A 19,271-nucleotide genomic window follows, 5' to 3' on the forward strand; every position below is an offset into this window, starting at 1 on the left:
ATCTTGTCCCAACACCCCCCCAATAACATGTGCTTTACTAACTTCCAAGCACCATTATATACAAAATTTCATTTACATTTTACAGCAAATTTAGGTTGAGAGTATATTCTTGATCATTCTGATTTTGACAGAGGTTAAGAAACTTCTTATTTTTACCTTTTAGTAAGTAGTTAAAATTAAGGTAGACTTTAAATCTAGGTATCTGTGTAATTCCAAAATTGGTGATCTTTCTTCTACCCTTTTTTCCCACCTTTAACCTGTTAATGATGAGATGTGCTCAAAGTGACTTTTTTAAATATCAGCATAAAATTCCCACATACTTTTAATTCTTAATATGTGATTTTTATTTATAATTTTACTGAAGTTTGGAACTAGTTCTCTAGTGTACAGGGTAAAGAAAAAATCCCAGGACAGGTAAATAAACCTTATTTTATTATTTTAAGAAATACAAAAGAAAGTAATTGAAAAAATTAAATATGCTCTAAAATACCCATTTTTTAAAATTTAACTTTTATGTGTATATTATTTCCTCAAAGAAAAATTATCCATATGAAAAAAGCAACTTTTAGATATGAAATATAAAAATCCTATTTTTCTGGGATTAAATATTTCTAGGCTGAAATACATGGTATACTTATTAAATAAAAAGTTCTATAATTCAACACAGGTAATTATATTTCCTACTATAAAAAAAACCTGTTAATATCTAGACTATACCCTACTATTAGTACTTCCATCTAACTTGGCTTCAAATTTTAGTTGTCAGAATTACTCTGCTCTCTATAGTTAATCAGTTATCAGGGACTGTCTGATTTACATCAGCATTTCTACTACTTTAGTTGAAGCTTTGTCATCTTATGCCTGCAAACCTGGGGTATTTCATGTGTTTATCAAATGGACCATTTTTCCTGACAACACATTACTAAACTAGATAATGATCTCCCTACCTCCAATCTCTCTCCAATCGTACTCATACAGCTCATTATTTCCAAAGTAACTTATCACAGCTTTTAGCATGATCATTAAAACACAAAGATATAAATAAAATAATAAAATAAAAACCTTCATTAGGCCCCCTTCCCCCAAGAAGAGCCCAATATTCTTTACCAGTGCAACATCTATCCTTCACCAGCTATCATTACAAATTTAACCAGCAGTTTTTTCCTATTTTTCTCTCCACCATAAATGTCTTGAAGGATACTTTTAATCTTTACCAAATTTCACAACTCACTTCCTCAGATATGAAGCACCACACTGGTTGCAGTACTACCCACACATAGATGATATATTATCTGATGCTTCAGTGTCTTTTTCCTTTTATCCCTCTTTCTTTGCTTGTCTAACCCTATTGTAATATTCTCTCACCCATGGCTTCTCAGTTAGCCTTATTTATCCCTCATCTATATCTTAGCATTGTGTTCTTGCCACTTTTATTATACCAATCCAGTTATATTAAATACATCTGTTTTCATTTTCCCAAAATAATACAAAATTTTTGAACATATATAAAACTTAAAAGAATCATTCAGTTAACTTCCACATACTCAGCTAGATTTTACAGTTAAAATTATGCTACATTTGCTTTAACACATATTTATCCAACTATTATTCCTCTACTCATCTATCATATTTTTAATACATTTCAAGGTTGTAGACATAAGTACACTTCATACTGGACACATCATCATATTATTAACTAGATTTCAATATTATTTTAGAGCTTTTGGACAATATTAACATACAATGAAATGCACAAATCTTAAATGTACTTTTAAATGAATTTTGACAAATACATATATTTATGTAATTCAAAGTCCTTACAAGATAGAAAACATTGCCATTACCTCAGCAAGCTCCCTCATATCCCTTCCTAGTTAGTCCCCAGCTTCCACATCTCCAAGACAACCACTTCTCTGAATTTCTTTCTGCTTAAAATAGTTTGGTCTATTCTTAAACTTCATATGAATGCAATCACACATTTCATATGCCTTTATCTAAACTTTCTGTCAACTAGCATACTTTGGTGACTCTACCATGGTGTTATGTGTATCAATAATTTATTCTTTCCTTTGAATTCCTTAATAGTAATCTGGTTATCCAGCTTCCTGCTGATGAACACCTGGGATATTTCCAGTTTTAGCTATTATAGGTAAAACTGCTGTGAGCAGTCATGTACAAGTAACATTTTGTGACCACTGCACTTTCATGAATAAGAGATACATTAACCAATGTTATAGACATTATAACATGACTTGCAAAAAATATGCGTGGAAAAGAAATCATGAAAAAAATCTTCTTGCTTCTTGAAAACCATACAAATATATGAGTAAATAAATCACAAAAATATGCTGTTTTCTCTATGGCTATTCATTACTAAACCTATTTGCTTCTTCATGTTTTTTGTTCTACTAGTAATAACATTTCACATGTTGGATAACAATCTGGGCTTTTGGGGATTTTTTAATGCATATGAAATATTCTTTGATATACTGGAATTATCAGATGTATTTTTATTTAATGTCAAAGCTTTTGAAGAATTTTATGTTATTTCTGTTTCACACTCAGGTAGTCTTGATGCCTGACTTTTAAAATTTCCTTTTAAGATCATGCAGCACTAATGTGGTTCAGAAATGCTCATGTAGACTTGTAGATAATGATCTATACACATAATGATATACCCATCAAGAGATGATTTAATACCAAGAGCAAAATTCATGAATAAATATCACAGGGAATAAGCACATTTAATTTACTCTATTACACTTGAGTCATATTAACTATACATATCACTCAAGGAATCCAACCATACCTGCTGAGAGAGATAGAGATAATCATTTCAATGATGAGGTGTGATGTCAACCTCAATTTCTCTGGAGTAAGCAAGAGATGGGAGAAGTGAAAATGCTGATGCCTCAGAAAGTTCCAGTATCTGTGTTGTGCTGGGAGTACCATTATGCATTTAATTACTTACTTTTAATTTTATATAAGAACAAACTATACAAAAGAAAACTAGGTATTTTATTTTGTATCAACAACAAAGAAATACCCAACAAAGAATGTTTCCATACTAAATTTAAACTTTTCAAAGTACAGCTATATATCTGTGTGTATATTTGTCTAAGTCCATATTAACGTGCATTTAGTAGAAATGTAAGGGATTTTAATGAAAACAATTTTAGTTATTTTAGGACTTTTGGCTGGTGTACAGACTTTAAAGCCTAATTCCTCACTAACAACCCCAAATACCACTTGATGAGTGATGTTTACTTATTTTAGTAAAATTATAACAGAGCTGTGTGAGCCTTGTATTCTTTAGCAACATAATTAAGTATTCCATATGTTGGTGTTCCTCATATATATAATGACAATAATATCACATACCTCTTTGAGATACCATGACAAATATCAAGACAAGGACACATGTAAAAAACTTAACTGAATGCTGACTCAATAAATAATGGTGGAGGTAATCTTTTGAAATGTTACATATTATTCAGTGCTGGCAAATTTTTTCACATTTAAAACTCTAGTTTTCAGGGTTAAGACTTTTACAGTTCACAGAACAAATCCAGCCAAGAAAGGTCTCATTAGTAAGCTTTTGACTTTTAGACAAAGTTCCTTTTGAAAGGAAGTTAATGAACAACATGTGTATACCTATAAAAAATATAGTTATGCTTTTGCACATCTGATTTGCACATATATATTTTAACCCTATATATTAACCATTGTTTTCTACATTTTATATATATCAAAATTTCAATGTCAGTATCAATTTAATATTTATCAGATTAAAAGAATTTTAAAACAGCTATTATTCTTTACTATAATCAAATAAATATGTTTTATACCAATTATACAAATAAATTATGTTCACATACTATTCTTAATCTTTACTTGATCTATCGTCATTACATTCTAGTCAGAGGTATTTTTTGTTGTACATAATTACAATTTCCTTTTAAGTGGTTTCTTTACAGGAATCTGTAAGGGTGACCATTGCCTAGGTCTACCTTTGAAGCATGGGCATGAATAATAATGGTTTCATATGTTTGGCAGTCTAATTATAATTCTATTAAATTAAACTAATTTTTATAGGTACTCACGTGTTGAACAGAAAGTGTGACTTTCTGATTGTTCTGTTAATATTACTTTTTTTCCCAAAATTAGGAAAATAAAATAGATTTTGTTGATTTTTTAAATCTCTGCCCCCAAATTGGAAAGTACTAATTATGAAATTGGGTTACAATTGTATCCATTCTACTGCCAGTTCCCCAGCATTTCTTGGGTTCCCAGGTTATTAATTCATCTTTTTGGATTATCTAATTCTGCTACAAATATTCACTGAACACCTACTAATCTCCAGTCACTGTTCTCAGTGCTGGTAAACCAAACAGCAAAAGTCCCTGGTCTGTTGCAGTTTAAATTATATTCAGCAGATTAAGAACAAATATACAAGTTAGTTTAGTTTATGCAATGACTAGTTATCAAGAAATATAACTAAAAGTAAAAAAAGGGGGATGGGAAGAACAGGATAAGGGAACAGTGTTGCTATTTTTATGAAGGTTGGCTGAGAAAGGCCACCCTGATTAGTTAAATCTTATATACAAATTGCTATATGAAAATTTAATAAATGTTTTTCTAAAAGGAAGAGTTCTTTGATTTATTATGACCAATAAACATTTGTTGGGTGTCTTTTTCTCCAAATATTTATATTTTATTGGTATTTTAAGAGTAAGGACTGGCAAACAATGGACTAAAAGCCAAAGCTAACCCACCGGTTGTTCTGTATGGCTTTGGTTTATACATTATAAGAGTTGAAAATAATCAAACAAAGAATAATACTTCATGGTGAATTTAGTGAATATTAGCATTTTGTGAAATTCAAATTTCAATGCCCATAAAATTTAATTGTGACTCACTCATTTGTTTGCCTATTGTCTACAGTTGCTTTCACTCTATAATGCCCATATGGTTGCAACAAAGAGACCCATAAGGAAACCCACAAAGGCTCTGTTTTTTACTATCTGGCCCTTCATGGAAAAAAAAAATTTCCAACCTCTGTTACTGCAGAAAATAAATCTCCATATCATATTTCTAGGAAACTTGTGGTGCCAAATGTATATTCCCTTGACCCAACTCTAATTTATTGGCAGCTGGAGTGGACAGTTTCTGTACATGTTTACAATGTCCCACCATAAGCAGCCTTCTGGTCTACCTGTTTATCCTCTTAGGAGCATTCTTTGAGGTGCTGGGAGCAAGCTCAGACTGCATGACCCTTACACAGGAAGCCCAACTGTACAAACAAAGCTCCAGGAGCTATCCTCAACCAACTGGGTATGGAAGTATGTGTATCTACTGTAATATCACTTTCAGTGTTCTCACCTTTTTCTTTATATGCTCCACTTAACTTCTTTGTTGGCAAATACTTTCTTCAATTATCTTTTTTTATTTTTAAATGACAGTGAGTTTATCATAGGAGACAAAAAAGCAACACAGGGGTCTGTGCATGAACTCAGCAACAGAAGTTCAATGACCAATCACCTGCAGGCTTTGGAAAAAGTGAGGTGATTTGTTACTGATCATGAGGTACATCTGTTGTTTAAGCAGTGATTTGTGGACTGAAGAGCTAGTAGCAAAGTTTGTATTTTATGCAGTGATTCACAGTTAATATGTTGTGGTAACTAAAATTGGGAGGGGCTGTTTTATTTAACTAAGCCATGGTAAATGAAATTTATTCACACCAGAACCATGCAAAGCTAGGACCGTCTATATTTGAGGAGATATTGTACGATCATACTGCAGAGAAAGAGGACTAGAATGTTAGGGTAGAAGACTGACAGGAACAAGTGTATGAATAAGAAGCCCTCCTTTGCTTTGGTTAAAGGGGAATCAAGATTCTGAGAGGCACTGATCTCTTTTTGACACAAGGCAGTCCCACTCTGCTGTCCTGCATCCAGCATGGCAGCAGGCAAGCAGGGGTCCCTCAAGCTTAGACTAAGGCATTTATAAGAGACTATTTAGTTCCAAAGAAAGAGTTAACAAAGAGTTAAAAGTTGAGAATCTTTCAAATTGATAAATTTTAGAGGTAAAACAGAAAAAAAATAAGAAAACTGTATCATTACATCGTTCTGTTTACCTTATGCATGCTAACTGTGAACACCAATTGGAGCCTAGTTAAAGATATACGTCAAGCATGCTGATGGCATGTCAAGACAACAATAGCAGTGACTCTTCCCTTAGATTGTGATTGACTGAGTGGACAGGAGAAAGAATTAAAACCATCCTTTATTCTACATGTTTGCATTGCCTCCTTGTTAATGGCCTTCTTGCAGCCACATGTCAATTACTGATTTTCATTAACAACCAGGTGTCTGATCAGACAGCTCTACATCTTTCATGTGAACTCAAAGCAAATTTTAATATAGTTAACAATAACAGGAATCTTGGTGAAAAAAAACGTAAAAGGAGAGAAAGCATTAATTCTTAACTATGAAGTAAAAATTTCCTTGAAATTATTTTATTGAATCATTTTATTATTGAGCATATTATTGAGCATATTATGATGTTTGACTATTTAATGGGTACCTTGGATTTTCATAAATGTAAAATTTTTAAATTATCTAACTGTAGGGATGAACTGATATTTCTCTCTTTCTATTCAAAGGACTTGGCCAGATCATTTTATCCTGAATTTGTCTCATCACACTTTCCATCATTGCCTGTATTGTTGAAAGGCAAAAATGGAAATTGAAATAGATAGGTGGAATTAACCATCTTGACCTGATTTTTACTCCTTGGCTTGAACTGAACAAACTGCACTATCAAGAACTTTTAAAAAACAGCTTTTCATACTGCAGTTCTACAACTGGATAATTTCTAAAGCATTTAGCTCAGTAGTGATCATCATATGGCTTTAATAAAATGATTCACTTACAATACTGTGCCAGAGAAATTTAAGCATTTGCAGTTAGGTGGGGGAAATAACTTTAAAATACTGTATGACTTTTTCTGAAGAAGAGCAATATAATAAAAGAAAACTTATTCTTTCATATTTGCCCTTTTGAGGACTACTATTTAATGTCTGCCTCAGTAACTCCATTCAGTCACTTTAGTTCCACTTCAGTACGTTTTCATTGAACTTGAAATATATCATTGGAGATTACCATTTCAAGGTCATCAGTTTGCACCAAGCTGTAGAAACAACTCAAAATTACGAATAACGTCATGTCAGCCTAAACCCAGTTTGTTTTACAGACACAAAGAGTTTTCTTCTGGAATAGGTGTTGACTTATCAGGCTGCTAAGAGATATTTTAGGGAAGAACCATACTTCTTCCCCAAGGGTCTCAGGGGAAGAACAAAGTAAAGTCAAGGTAACTGCTTCCTTGACAGTCTTTAGAATCAGGAAAGATGCTCATGTGTTAAATTAAATTCTGGTTGTTTACATTGTTCTCAATGAGTCTGCAGACAAAGGACTTTCAGCTCCTAGAAGCTATGTTCTGTAATAAAGAGTGAAGGAAGGTTCTCTCAGTTAAAAATTGAATCGCTTGTCAGTGAAGTTTTCTTTCATGGGCTCATCTTCACTAGAAAGACACAAAGCTTAGTGACTATCTTGGCTGTAACCATTTCCAGTGTCTCTTCTGAGGATGGATCAGGGTTAAAATTATAAGTTAAATTCTTCAAAATTTAGTCTAGTAAAAACTTTATTTTGCCTTTTAGTGGTCAGAGGATTTGCACCACTTAACTGTACATTGTGTACATCTTTCAATGAATGCGGATTGAGTAATAAATTAGTGTATTATGATAAAATGCCATCATAATTATAAATTCTTTTTAGTGAGTACATTCTTTTTGATCAATCTCCCAGTGAATGTTCAATACATAAGTACATTCTTTTTCTAAATCAAGTCTCCTTTTACAAACCCACAGGGAAAAAAGCCTGTGTGTGTTTATGCATGTTTCATAAGTACTAGATCTTAATCCTCCAATGCGTGGTTCTTCTCTGTCAAAGAAAGAGAGAGTTCGCAGGGCTACCTCAGCTTACTTCCATGATAGAAACTCACAGAGAAGGAGAAGTAAAAGATTTAGACATGGGCTTCCCTGGTGGTGCAGTGGTTGAGAGTCCGCCTCCCGATGCAGGGGACACGGGTTCGTGCCCCGGTCCGGGAAGATCCCACATGCCGCGGAACGGCTGGGCACGTGAGCCATGGCCGCTGAGCCTGCGTGTCCCGAGCCTGTGCTCCGCAGCAGGAGAGGCCACAACAGTGAGAGGCCCGAGTACTGCAAAAACAAACAAAATATTTAGACATAAGTAGAAGTCACTGCATTTTCACCTAATGTGGTACTAATATAAACCCTCAATTTTAATAAACATTAGTAGGTCATAGAGAGCCTTCAATTAATATATCTTTGTAAGGGTGGGTGCTCATTTATGAAAAAGACAAAAATGTACTTTCCAAGAGTTTATAGTTTAGGTGGAGATCAATGAGCGCTCATGTTTTTTTACTATACTGATGAAAAGGCATTTGAGTGACTTTTGTTTGTGTCATACACTCAGTAATACTACAACTAGAACTCAGTTGTCATAATAGTCATTTTTCCTTTCATTCACAAGTGCTGACATTTTCTTTCATTCAAAAAGGGTAGAAAAATTCTAATAAATATTATATGGAAAGTGTTTTGAAAAGTTTTTAAACTTTTCAAAAGGTTTTTAAGAAGTATCTTAAAAGAGTATTTTAATAATAATATAAATAACAAGGGCTTGGTTTAATTTATGCAAATGTTAGTTATAAAAATAAATAATTGGAAAATTTCAAGTAGTATGAGTTTATGTTCAGTGAACAGTTATTAAGAAAATGAAAAAATAAAGTATACTTGTAATAATGTTTTAATATGTGTTCTTTTGCTATAAAGTTATTTTAATACATGAGCTTTTTACTGTAAAAAAGGTGGCTTAGTAATAATGATAGAAATAATAACTACAAGCTTTGAGTTACTTTTTTAAAGTCTCTTTCCTATGACATCTTTAGCAACACCAAAAACTGCTTTTAAAAATAATGAATTAGTATTTTAATAACAGAACTAAGATGTATTTATGGCAAACTCTTTAAAATAGGAAGTTACAAATCAAAAATTCAACTTCCTCCATTTCCTAAATGCTCCATGTATTTTATTACACACACACGCGCACACTCCACACCTCCCATAATAGTTGCATTGATTTAATATCAACCAGTTGGTTTTGATGTGAATATCAAAATTATACATTTTCTAAATTTTTTGTAAATTTAATGATTATTAAGATTATTAATTATTAAGATTATTTAATAAAATTATTATTTAATTTTAGGAAAGCTTAAGTAAATCTTTCAACATTTACATGGTATTCATATTGATTTTCTATTAATTACCTGCTAATTTCATTAGTGTATTCCTATTTTAATGTTTCTAATTTACTTCTTGATTTATATAAGCTTTTTACATATCAAGGAAATTCACTCCTTGTTATATTTATAAAACATTTTTGTTGTTAATGTTCTCAGTCTTTGGGTTTTTTAAATTGGTTTATTTTTGATGTAACTATATTTTATATTGAGGTGGTTAGTGATCATATATATATATATATATATACTTTAAAATTTCTGGGTCTCATGCTTTCCCTCATGGACTTTTGATCTTAGGCCCACCTAGAAGTGAAAGTTCATCAACTACGTTTTCATCTTCTAGGATGTTTAAGGTTGTAGTAGAGTGTGACCGAAGGCAGGTTACTTAAAATTCCCGTCCCTGTTAATGCATGTGGAGCCCTGAGAAAAGAACCACACATATGCTATTTCTGTGGCACTGTGTGCTGTGCTCTAGCCCTGTCTCATCTAAACCTCATTCTGGTGTAACGAGTAAGGCAGGACTCTAAGTTATTTATTTTTCTCCAGAGGACAACTGGTTATCTTAACACTATTTATTTGAATAATAAAATGTTTTTTCACTGATTTGAACAGCCATTTTTACTATATTACACTCACATGTATTAGAGTTATTTCTGGCTTTCTTTTCATATTTATTAATATAGCCATTTTCATTCATAATAAAGCCATCTTTTTAAAATCTCTAGTTACACAATACTTTTTAATATCTGGTAAGCCATTATTTCCTCAAGATTCCTTTGTATTGGAGATTGTCTGGCTTTTAAAAATGTATATCCTAATATTTGACTTTCAAATTTCCAGAGAAACACAAGTATAATTTTATAAATACCTTGTACAAATATTATTATATAAATTGTGATTATAAGATAATTATCATTCGCACAATAACAAACCATCTCATTCAAAATTAGTATGATTCTTTGTATTCATTCAAACTGATATTATTCAACAGAGTTTTACTTTTTTTCTTTATCTAGATTTGTAACCTATTTTGCTGATTTTATTTTTAAATAATTTACTTTTAGTGGTGCTATTTAAATAGGTTCTTCTGTTCTGTACACAATCTGGTTATTTTCATTTTTAAAAATTGCATGGATTTTTGTATTTTACTTATTTGCCAACTTCCAGAAATTTTAATTTTTTTTCTAAGATTTTAAATATAATAATTTTTAATTATTAAGGTGGACTGTTACATGAAATACAAATAATTAAAATGATATTCCATACTTTTGTTTCCCTTGGTTATGAGCCAAGAAGTTGGCATCCTTTTTTATTTCTTGATTTTAGTGAAATTAGTATAAACTAAACAAAATGCTTGGGTTTTGAGATGTATATACGTACTTCAAAATCTAGCATTAAGCTTAATGATATATATACATTTATGTCTCTATACAAATCTTCAACTTACAACGGGATTACATGTTGATAACCCCATTGCAAGTTTAAAGTATAGTAAGTTGAAAATTCATTTAATACACCTAACTTACAGAACATCAGAGCTTAGCCAAGCCCACCGTAAACATTCTCAGAACACTTACATTAGCCTACAGTTGGGCAGAATCATCTAACACAAAGCCTATTTTATAGTATAGTGTTGGAAATCTTATGTAGTTTTTTGAATACTGTCTGAAAGTGAAAAACAGAATGGCTGTAAGAGTTATCAGTTGTTTACTCTCGTGATCACATGGCTGACTGCGAGCTGCGGCTCACTGTCCTGCCCACCTTCACAAGAGAGTATTGTACTGCATATTGCTGGCCCGGGAAAAGATTAAAATTCGAAATTCGACTTACAATTTCGATCAAATACATATCACTTCCACACCATCATAAGTCAGAGAATTCATAAGTCAAACCATTGAAAGTCGGGGAGTGTCTGTACATAGCTATTTATCAGTTTATTATCATTTTACAAATATTTATACTGGGGGGATGTAGAATTTCATTGGTTGTTTATTTGGTGCACATGAAAGTATTTTGATGATTATGAAATGCTACAATGCCATCCTAATAAAATATAACGAATTATCTAAAAAGTAAAGACTTTTATTTGTGCTTGAAAAATATTTTCTCTGCAATAATACTTTTTTATATAAGTGTAAGAATGTTATCTCGAAGTTATATTTTTCATAAGTATGCAGATACATGAAAGACAATGAAAATTTTATTCTATGAAAAATTCAAGAAATAAGTAATTTTTATAATAATACCTTCTTTAAAGCTTGATGTCTTATGTTAAGTATCATGAAACATATCTTTTGCTTTAAAAATTTTCAGAATCCTTCTCAATATTTACTGTTTCTTTAAAAAGAATACATCTGACTAATTTAACTTTTTCCAAATGATTTGATGGCACCAGGATCACCATTATTATTGGGCCAAAATGTTCTTTAGTCATTATATAATGTGTTTTTTTTTTTTAACAGCTATAAATGATTGTTCTATTTGAGTTAAAACAATATTTCTTTTTTCTGGTTATTCCTTCACTATCAGCTATTGCTACTTTCAACTCCCCCAGATCATTTTGACTTGTAGGTTTGTAAAAAGTCTTGAAAATCAAGTAACTAAGCTTATTAACATTGTGTTAAAATTATAGTAAAAAGGCTCTGTGAGAATACCTGAGGTCCTTTCTGTTAAGTTGAGTAAGAGCTTTACCTTCTTTACTGGATATTTTTGTGGCATCTGTTGTGTCTGTTCAGAAAACTCCTATCATTTTATTCTGTGTTGTGTTCAAGATAAGTAAGATTGTTAATTATTTGAATTATAGATATGGAATAAGTCCTGCTGTCTGTAATGCCAAAATAGAACGTGCAAGTATTAATTCCTATTTTTCTTCTCCAAATAATCACATTTGGCTCTATGAATGAACAACTCCAAAGAGACCCAGAACCACACTTTAATAACATCTTGAGCACTTATTCTCCGTTTTATATTTTGAGAAAGGAGCCTGCTATTTGTTTTGTCGTGAGGAAATCATTTTTGTAGTCATATTGTATCAATACCTTCTAGTTATGTTATTGAACTTGGAAAACAGATACTTTATAAATTTTTAAAATGCAAATTAAAGTAAACTCTATTTCTGCTATAACACATTGGCATAAAGACCTTATTAAAACAAGTGCCATCTTTTAGCTCACAGTAAGTCAGAAGTCCAGGAAAACACATCTGGATTCTCTGCTCAAGATCTCAAAAGGCTGAAAACAAGGGGTTGGCGAGGCTGTGTTCTCATCTGCAGCTGGAGGCCATCTTCCAAGGTCATTCAGATTATTGACAGAGAGTTTATGAAAGCAATCTGGATGCTATTGTGCCTGCAGTCACACATTTTAGAGTTGTGCCTCTGCTTTGCAGGCATTTGAGATAACTAGAGATGGTTTCATGAACCCGAGAGTAACTATGTCTTAAAATAAACTTTCCTTATTTATTTCTTTCAACTGTATTACTTACCAGCACAGTAGTCCACTCTTGTTCATATTCTGTTTTTAATTTATGTGATGACAAATATTGCCTTTACTTTAAGGAACAGCTCAGAGTAACATTGCTCAGAGAGAATGGCTTTGTCCTTCCTCTAACTCAGGAAACCACCAAGGGAATACATACACTCTTATAAGCAAAAGAAAACAACAGAACTTACAAACAAACTGATACATTTTTAAAAGTATAATACAGTTGGGAAGTTTATACAGTCTAACTAATGACTAACTAATAACTAATAATGACTAATAACTAATGAAGTATGCTGGTGAGAAAATACCTTAAAGAATATTATCACTAATAACTTGCATTAGAAAAAGAGCAAGCATATTTTTAAGTTTGTGATCATTAAAAACTAGACAAAACATTTATATTACAGTCTGAATAAGAAAATAATCAACTTATTGATTAGTATAAGTAAGCTCTACAAATCAAGAAATCTTTGTTTTGTATTATGAAACTTTTTTTGACTAAGCAAAATTGAAGAGTGGAGTGAAAATAGATCTTCTCTAGAGCCTCCTGAAAGAAAAGAAAGCCCTGCCAACACCCTGATTTTAGCACAAAATGTAATTTGAACTTCTGACCTCCAGAACTGTAAGATAATAAATGCATGTTTGTTAAATTGCTAAATTTGAGATAATTTTTCTCAGCAGCCGTAGTAAATTAACACAGCTTCTAAATTAAAAAAAAAAAAAAAAAAAGGAAAGCAGGAATGCACTCTTATTTCTGATGTAGCAACTTTAGGATAAAATGTATAGTTCACCTCTGAAAACTGCAGCTAGAGGAAAAACACTGTAAAAGTAAAAAATCCTGCCATGTGTTGAGGTTGAAAACACATCTAGCTTGTTTCAATGAAACTTTGAAACTCAAATCAAGTCCTCACTTTCCCCTTTGAATACCAACACCTTTTATTGCTTAGAGGCCCTTAACCTCACACATTCTCAATGATTTTCTCTGAGAAGGATGAATGTACCTTAAACACCATGCAAAGAATTTGACCAAGGTTTTGGAGAAGAAAGTAGTGGAAGATATTTAATTCCAGACCTGCAAATACGTGTCTCTTGGGATTGTGTTAATTAGTATTAAGTTACCCTATTTCTTTTGCCATGATTTGTCAAGAGTTAGTCATAAGAGAGAGGTATTTGCATACAACTCTTAATTTTTAGTTAGGCATTCATGGAATCCCAATGCTATCAAGCTTTGAGAATTCACATGACTTTGAAATTATTTAACACTTTAGTTCACCTTGGAATTTCAATTTGTACATATTTGAATAAAACATTTAACATATCAATAAAACATAAATACATTTAAGCATAAAAGAAGCACTTTTGTTTAAATAATTTATCTTATGTTACTAACAGTATCAAATGACTTTTATGAATATTCCAGTTTATTTTTACTCTAAAAATAATAATAGTCTTATAATACTTAATGTTTAGTTGTATGAAAATTAGCTCATATATTTAATAACTTCAAAAAAACAGATTTAATTCATTCTAACTCAGCATTTATATTATTACAGCTTTGTCACTTTTGAATAAAAATTGAGCATAAATTATACCATTTTACTTCAATTAGCAAAACTTTTCCTGCCAAGTTGTTTATATTTATTTAGTTCATTGCTGGTTATGTTCTACAAAATAAATGAGTCCCCTGAGGAATGTCTTCCCTAGTTTGCAAACTTGTAATACATTACAAGTAAAATGATCTTTAGTGCATAAATGAAAGTACGCAAGAATGTTGACTTGTAAATGTAGGGATATTTAATCACTGAAAATGAAACATAGCTGAATGTGAGTGTAAACATTAAGATCAAACACTGAAGCAAGATCAGTGTTTGCTGGTTTATATTTTATCATATAAACAGTTGTGAACTAGTTCAAGGTAAATGTTTTTAATGTGAAATGTTTAACTGAATCCCTTAAAACACACCTCATCAGCAATTTAGCTTATTCTTTTGATTTCTATTTTATTAGTCAGATTTACCACATTTCTCAAATTTATACATAAAAAGCTTTTAGGAAAGATAAGCTATTTTGTTTAGAGATTCTAAGAGTTGATAAGGATAGAAGATCATTTTATGTCTCTAAATTCTATTGCTATTCCCCAAATGTATTTTTTAAAAATAAGGTTTAAAAAAAAGCACAGCTGACATTTGTTTACATATCTTAAAATTGACTTTTAAACCCTTCTGCTATTTAAGGTATAAGACAAATTTAAAGAGAAATTTGGTAAAGAATTTATTAACTTCTCTTCACTTTAAGAAATTATACAGATAACATACATAGCTTAGCTATTTAAAAGGGCTTTAATAAACGTCTTTTCAAGCTAGGATTATGTTGCATTTTTCATAGCAAACAGTGATAAAAGGAAGTTGTAAAATCTACTCACAGAACTGTGTCATGCCCAACAATGATTCTATTGAATCAATAGTTTAGCATGAGACCATTATGTAATTCAAACAAGCTGAACATATGTGTCTACTTTAATCATTAGTGTCTGCCAAGAAGAGAAAAAAAGGACTTATATTACTTCTTTTTTCTGCCATTTGAAAAATGAACATGACAAGAATGTTTTCGCATCCTAGTTTGTACAGTGTCTTGGGAAGATTCTTTGTTGGATTAGTAGTAAATGGTGACTATGTGATTTTATGTTTTATCAGGAGCTACAACCATAGAGAAATATGACCTCAGAACAAATTTGTGGATCCAGGCAGGGATGATGAACGGCAGAAGACTGCAGTTTGGTGTGGCTGTTATTGATGACAAACTCTTTGTAATTGGAGGTCGAGATGGTTTAAAGACACTGAACAGTGTTGAATGTTACAACCCCAAAACCAAGACTTGGACTGTCTTACCACCAATGTCAACACATAGGCATGGTCTAGGTAAGATTCTTACTTTATTGATATTATTTTTAGAAAATATTTTATTGATAGTAAAAGTGTATGCTAAAATATAGTATTACTGTCATCAATTATCATTAACTTTAGGTAAATTGTGGGCTTATTTGGAGCATATATATATTTTTAATTCTTGATATTTTCCTGTGTTGACCAATATGCAATAAACTGTTGAGAGTGATGTTAAATATACCAAAATGAGTAGATATCAAGTTATTCTCAAAGTTTTCACAGTATGATATTCATACAACATGTAAAATTCATTTGGTATGAAGAAAACAATGCAGAACTATCATGGAGAGACCAGAGTAATGCAGCCTAGAGGAAGAAACAGTTAATGTGAATTGAGGAAAACTTAATTAAGGTGGCTCGCTCCCACATTACTGGACAGACAAATCGAGCTATATATTTTCACTTAATTGATTCCACCTTGAAAGGTCCATGGAGAGCGGGCAACACAGGTTTAGAAAAAGAGTGACACATCAATAGGCACCAGGGGTCAATATGATAGGATTCAATCGATCTCTATTATGGAGTAACTTGGAGATGGGGAGAACTATATTTGGATTCAGAAGTTCTGGGTGTGAGTTTTGAATCTACCATTTGATATTGTCATGATTGGACCCAGCAGTTAAACTATGAGCCTCCATTTCCTGATTTGCCACCATTTCCTGATGATGATAATGAATATGAAATCACTTGTAAATTGTAAAGTCTTATACAAATATTTGAAAAAAAGAGTAATTTAATAAAGATAGTTCCTGAATTTGTACTTCTTATTATATGGATTGTAAGAAGTGCTAATTAGTTTCTTTGAAGACCTGAAATAGACCAGATAGTTGACTAAGTACCTTTCATATATGTAGAAATACACATTAGAAAGATATTGAAGTTTAATTACAAATGTACTGATTTAGACATTCATAGGTAAGCAAAATCATAGAGGATTTCAAAAACAAATATTGATACTTCAACTTTGAGGTCTTCAGCACTGCATTTCTTATTCTTGTCTGCCATCATCTAAGAAAACTTTTTAAATGAAAATAAATAAAATAGCTCTGAACTAAAGCAACTTACCTTTTTGTTCTTCTGGTTTACCTCCTCTTTCTTCAGTTTGCTCATTAGCAAAATTAAGGAATAGTAATAAATGTTTGGGAACTTTTTCAAGCTCTAAAAGTTTGTGTTTTAAATAAAAATTGTATAAATACTTTAAATCATATAGTCCCCAATTATAATATGGAAAATATGAACAGCAAATCATTTTTCCCAGGTAATATTATATAGAAGTTTTCTTATATATTTTTTTCAAATATATTGAAGAATTTTGGCTTTTGTGTCCATGTAAAAGCTCTATGTATTGCTTTTATTAGCAAGCTATCTAACTACCTATGTTCCTGTTTGGGGGAAATATAGATAATAAACACACTGGATTGGAATTTTTGGAATTTAATGTCTTTCTTCCTTTTTTAGACAATTCAGTTCCTTTCTATTAAGGAATTCTAAAGTTCAATTACATAGGATATTTGTATATCAAGAGAACATACTTGAAAACATTTCACCAAAAATACACCTTAAGTGGTATAATTTTAGATGTTTAAAGTATATAAGTTTATGGTTTGCCTCAAATCCTATCACATAGGCTGCTGACCCTTTAGGAACAAGTGCTGAGCAAGATGGTAATCTTAGATACTGTCTTTTAGTCTGTCTTATTTGGTAAAGAATCCATTGTGGAAGTAAGGCTGTATAGAAAATTATACGACCCAAGTATCAAACACATCTGATATATAATACAGCATTTCTCACAAATTTTAGTGACCCAATACCAACTCTAGTAGTCCACTATTTTCATGCTTAAGCCTCTCTTGTTTATCTTCTGCTTCAGTTCCATTATCAAATAGCTCACCTCTTCTCCATATCTCATGCCATTGACTCCTCTGTGATTTACTTCCTAATGGTTATTGCTTCCTGTCAGTATTTTTTAAATTCTCTACTACAGTACTCCCCAAGGTCATACCTGATTGAATTAATAGGTAAAATTATGGCATAGGGCATCATTTCTTGGGACAATTCTCAGCTCAAAGTGCCTCATAGATTGCTAGCAATGTCCAGTACATAGAAAACTGCCTTTGACTTGGATGCCAATCCAAGGTCCAATTAGTTGAAGCCAGACTGACAGCAAAGTCTTGTTATCAAAAAATTATGACAAGATCTGCATGGACACAGCTGATTCACTGCCTGGCAGTATGCAAGATACAATAGCTCTTTTGAAGAGAACAATATGGCATAGGAAAAAGAACACAAATCAAAATTTCCTCCAAGTTATTCCCCCAAGGCAGTGTCATGAATTTTTGTCTCACTCAGGAAGTAACAACTGACTCTGTTTCTCTAATCACTATACAATGACTCTTCCTTCAGTGTAATAACCAATATTGGGTTTGAGTGTAAACCAACAGCCATTGGTACTAGTTTTTTATTTGTTCAGAAACTAGAATGTACCTTTTTATTTGCCATAGTTAAAAAATACCTACCTTGTGGTATGCAGTGAGATTGCAATATTGTCTATGTATCCCATATTATACATTCAAGTGACAAGGAGCTAGAGTCTAAAGTAAAATTTTAAAATATAAAATAAAAACTCAAAATAATTTCTTTGACCTATATAACTTTCCCCCAACTTGATTTATTTGAAAAAAAAAAAAAATCCTGGGCTTCCCTGGTGGCGCAGTGGTTGAGAGTCCACCTGCCATTGCAGGGGACACGGGTTCGTGCCCTGGTCCAGGAAGATCCCACATGCCGCAGAGCGGCTGGGCCCATGAGCCATGGCCGCTGAGCCTGTGCATCCAGAGCCTGTGCTCCGCAAGGGGAGAGGCCACAACAGTGAGAGGCCCTCATATCGCAAAAAAATAATAATAATAATAAAAAAATCTTTACGTGATTATGCGAGAAAGCCACGTGAGTTCTTCTGTTGCTAAGGTTGAATATGTGGCCAAAAATTTTTCATAGCAACCAGTAAATGAAGAACACTTCTTGTGCTGGATAAAATAGCATATAAAATTGTATTCATGTTAAGTCTGTGACATCAGGGAGTAATGCATTTATCTAGAGAATGAAGATAATTAAGACTACAGTTGTCTCAATATGCTGAGTTTTTATTTTAGCATTATGTCTTTGGAACACATAATTCTTTCCCACCACACTTTATAGTGTATAAAATTGAAAAAGGCATTACTACAATCCATTGTTTGCAATTGTCATTTTAAGACAAATTGATAAAACAGTTATATAGCTAGTGTATATTATGGGTTTTCTATATGCCATGCTCCATGTTGTATGATAAATATATGGTAGGGGTTGTTTTACTTTTGTTTGTTTAATTTTTAATTGAGATAAAATTAAGTGTTAAAGTATAGAATTGAGTACTTTTGAGTCTATTCACAGAATTGTGCAGCCATCACCACTATCAAATTCCAAAACATTT

The 19,271-nt window shown here is 32.0% G+C and overlaps 1 protein-coding gene across 1 annotated transcript in view; it reads left to right on the forward strand.

The window, feature by feature from the left end:
* The window catches only part of KLHL1 (kelch like family member 1), a 386,506-nt gene that overhangs the window by 295,688 nt on the left and 71,547 nt on the right, over window positions 1-19,271 (forward strand). Inside the window, exon 7 of the mRNA XM_030842541.2 lies at window positions 15,554-15,778. Coding sequence (XP_030698401.1) covers window positions 15,554-15,778 — 225 coding nt within the window. The remainder of the gene's footprint in view (window positions 1-15,553; window positions 15,779-19,271) is intronic.

Source organism: Globicephala melas, chromosome 18, assembly GCF_963455315.2.
Source record: "Globicephala melas chromosome 18, mGloMel1.2, whole genome shotgun sequence".
In the NCBI taxonomy this organism is placed as follows: domain Eukaryota; kingdom Metazoa; phylum Chordata; class Mammalia; order Artiodactyla; family Delphinidae; genus Globicephala; species Globicephala melas.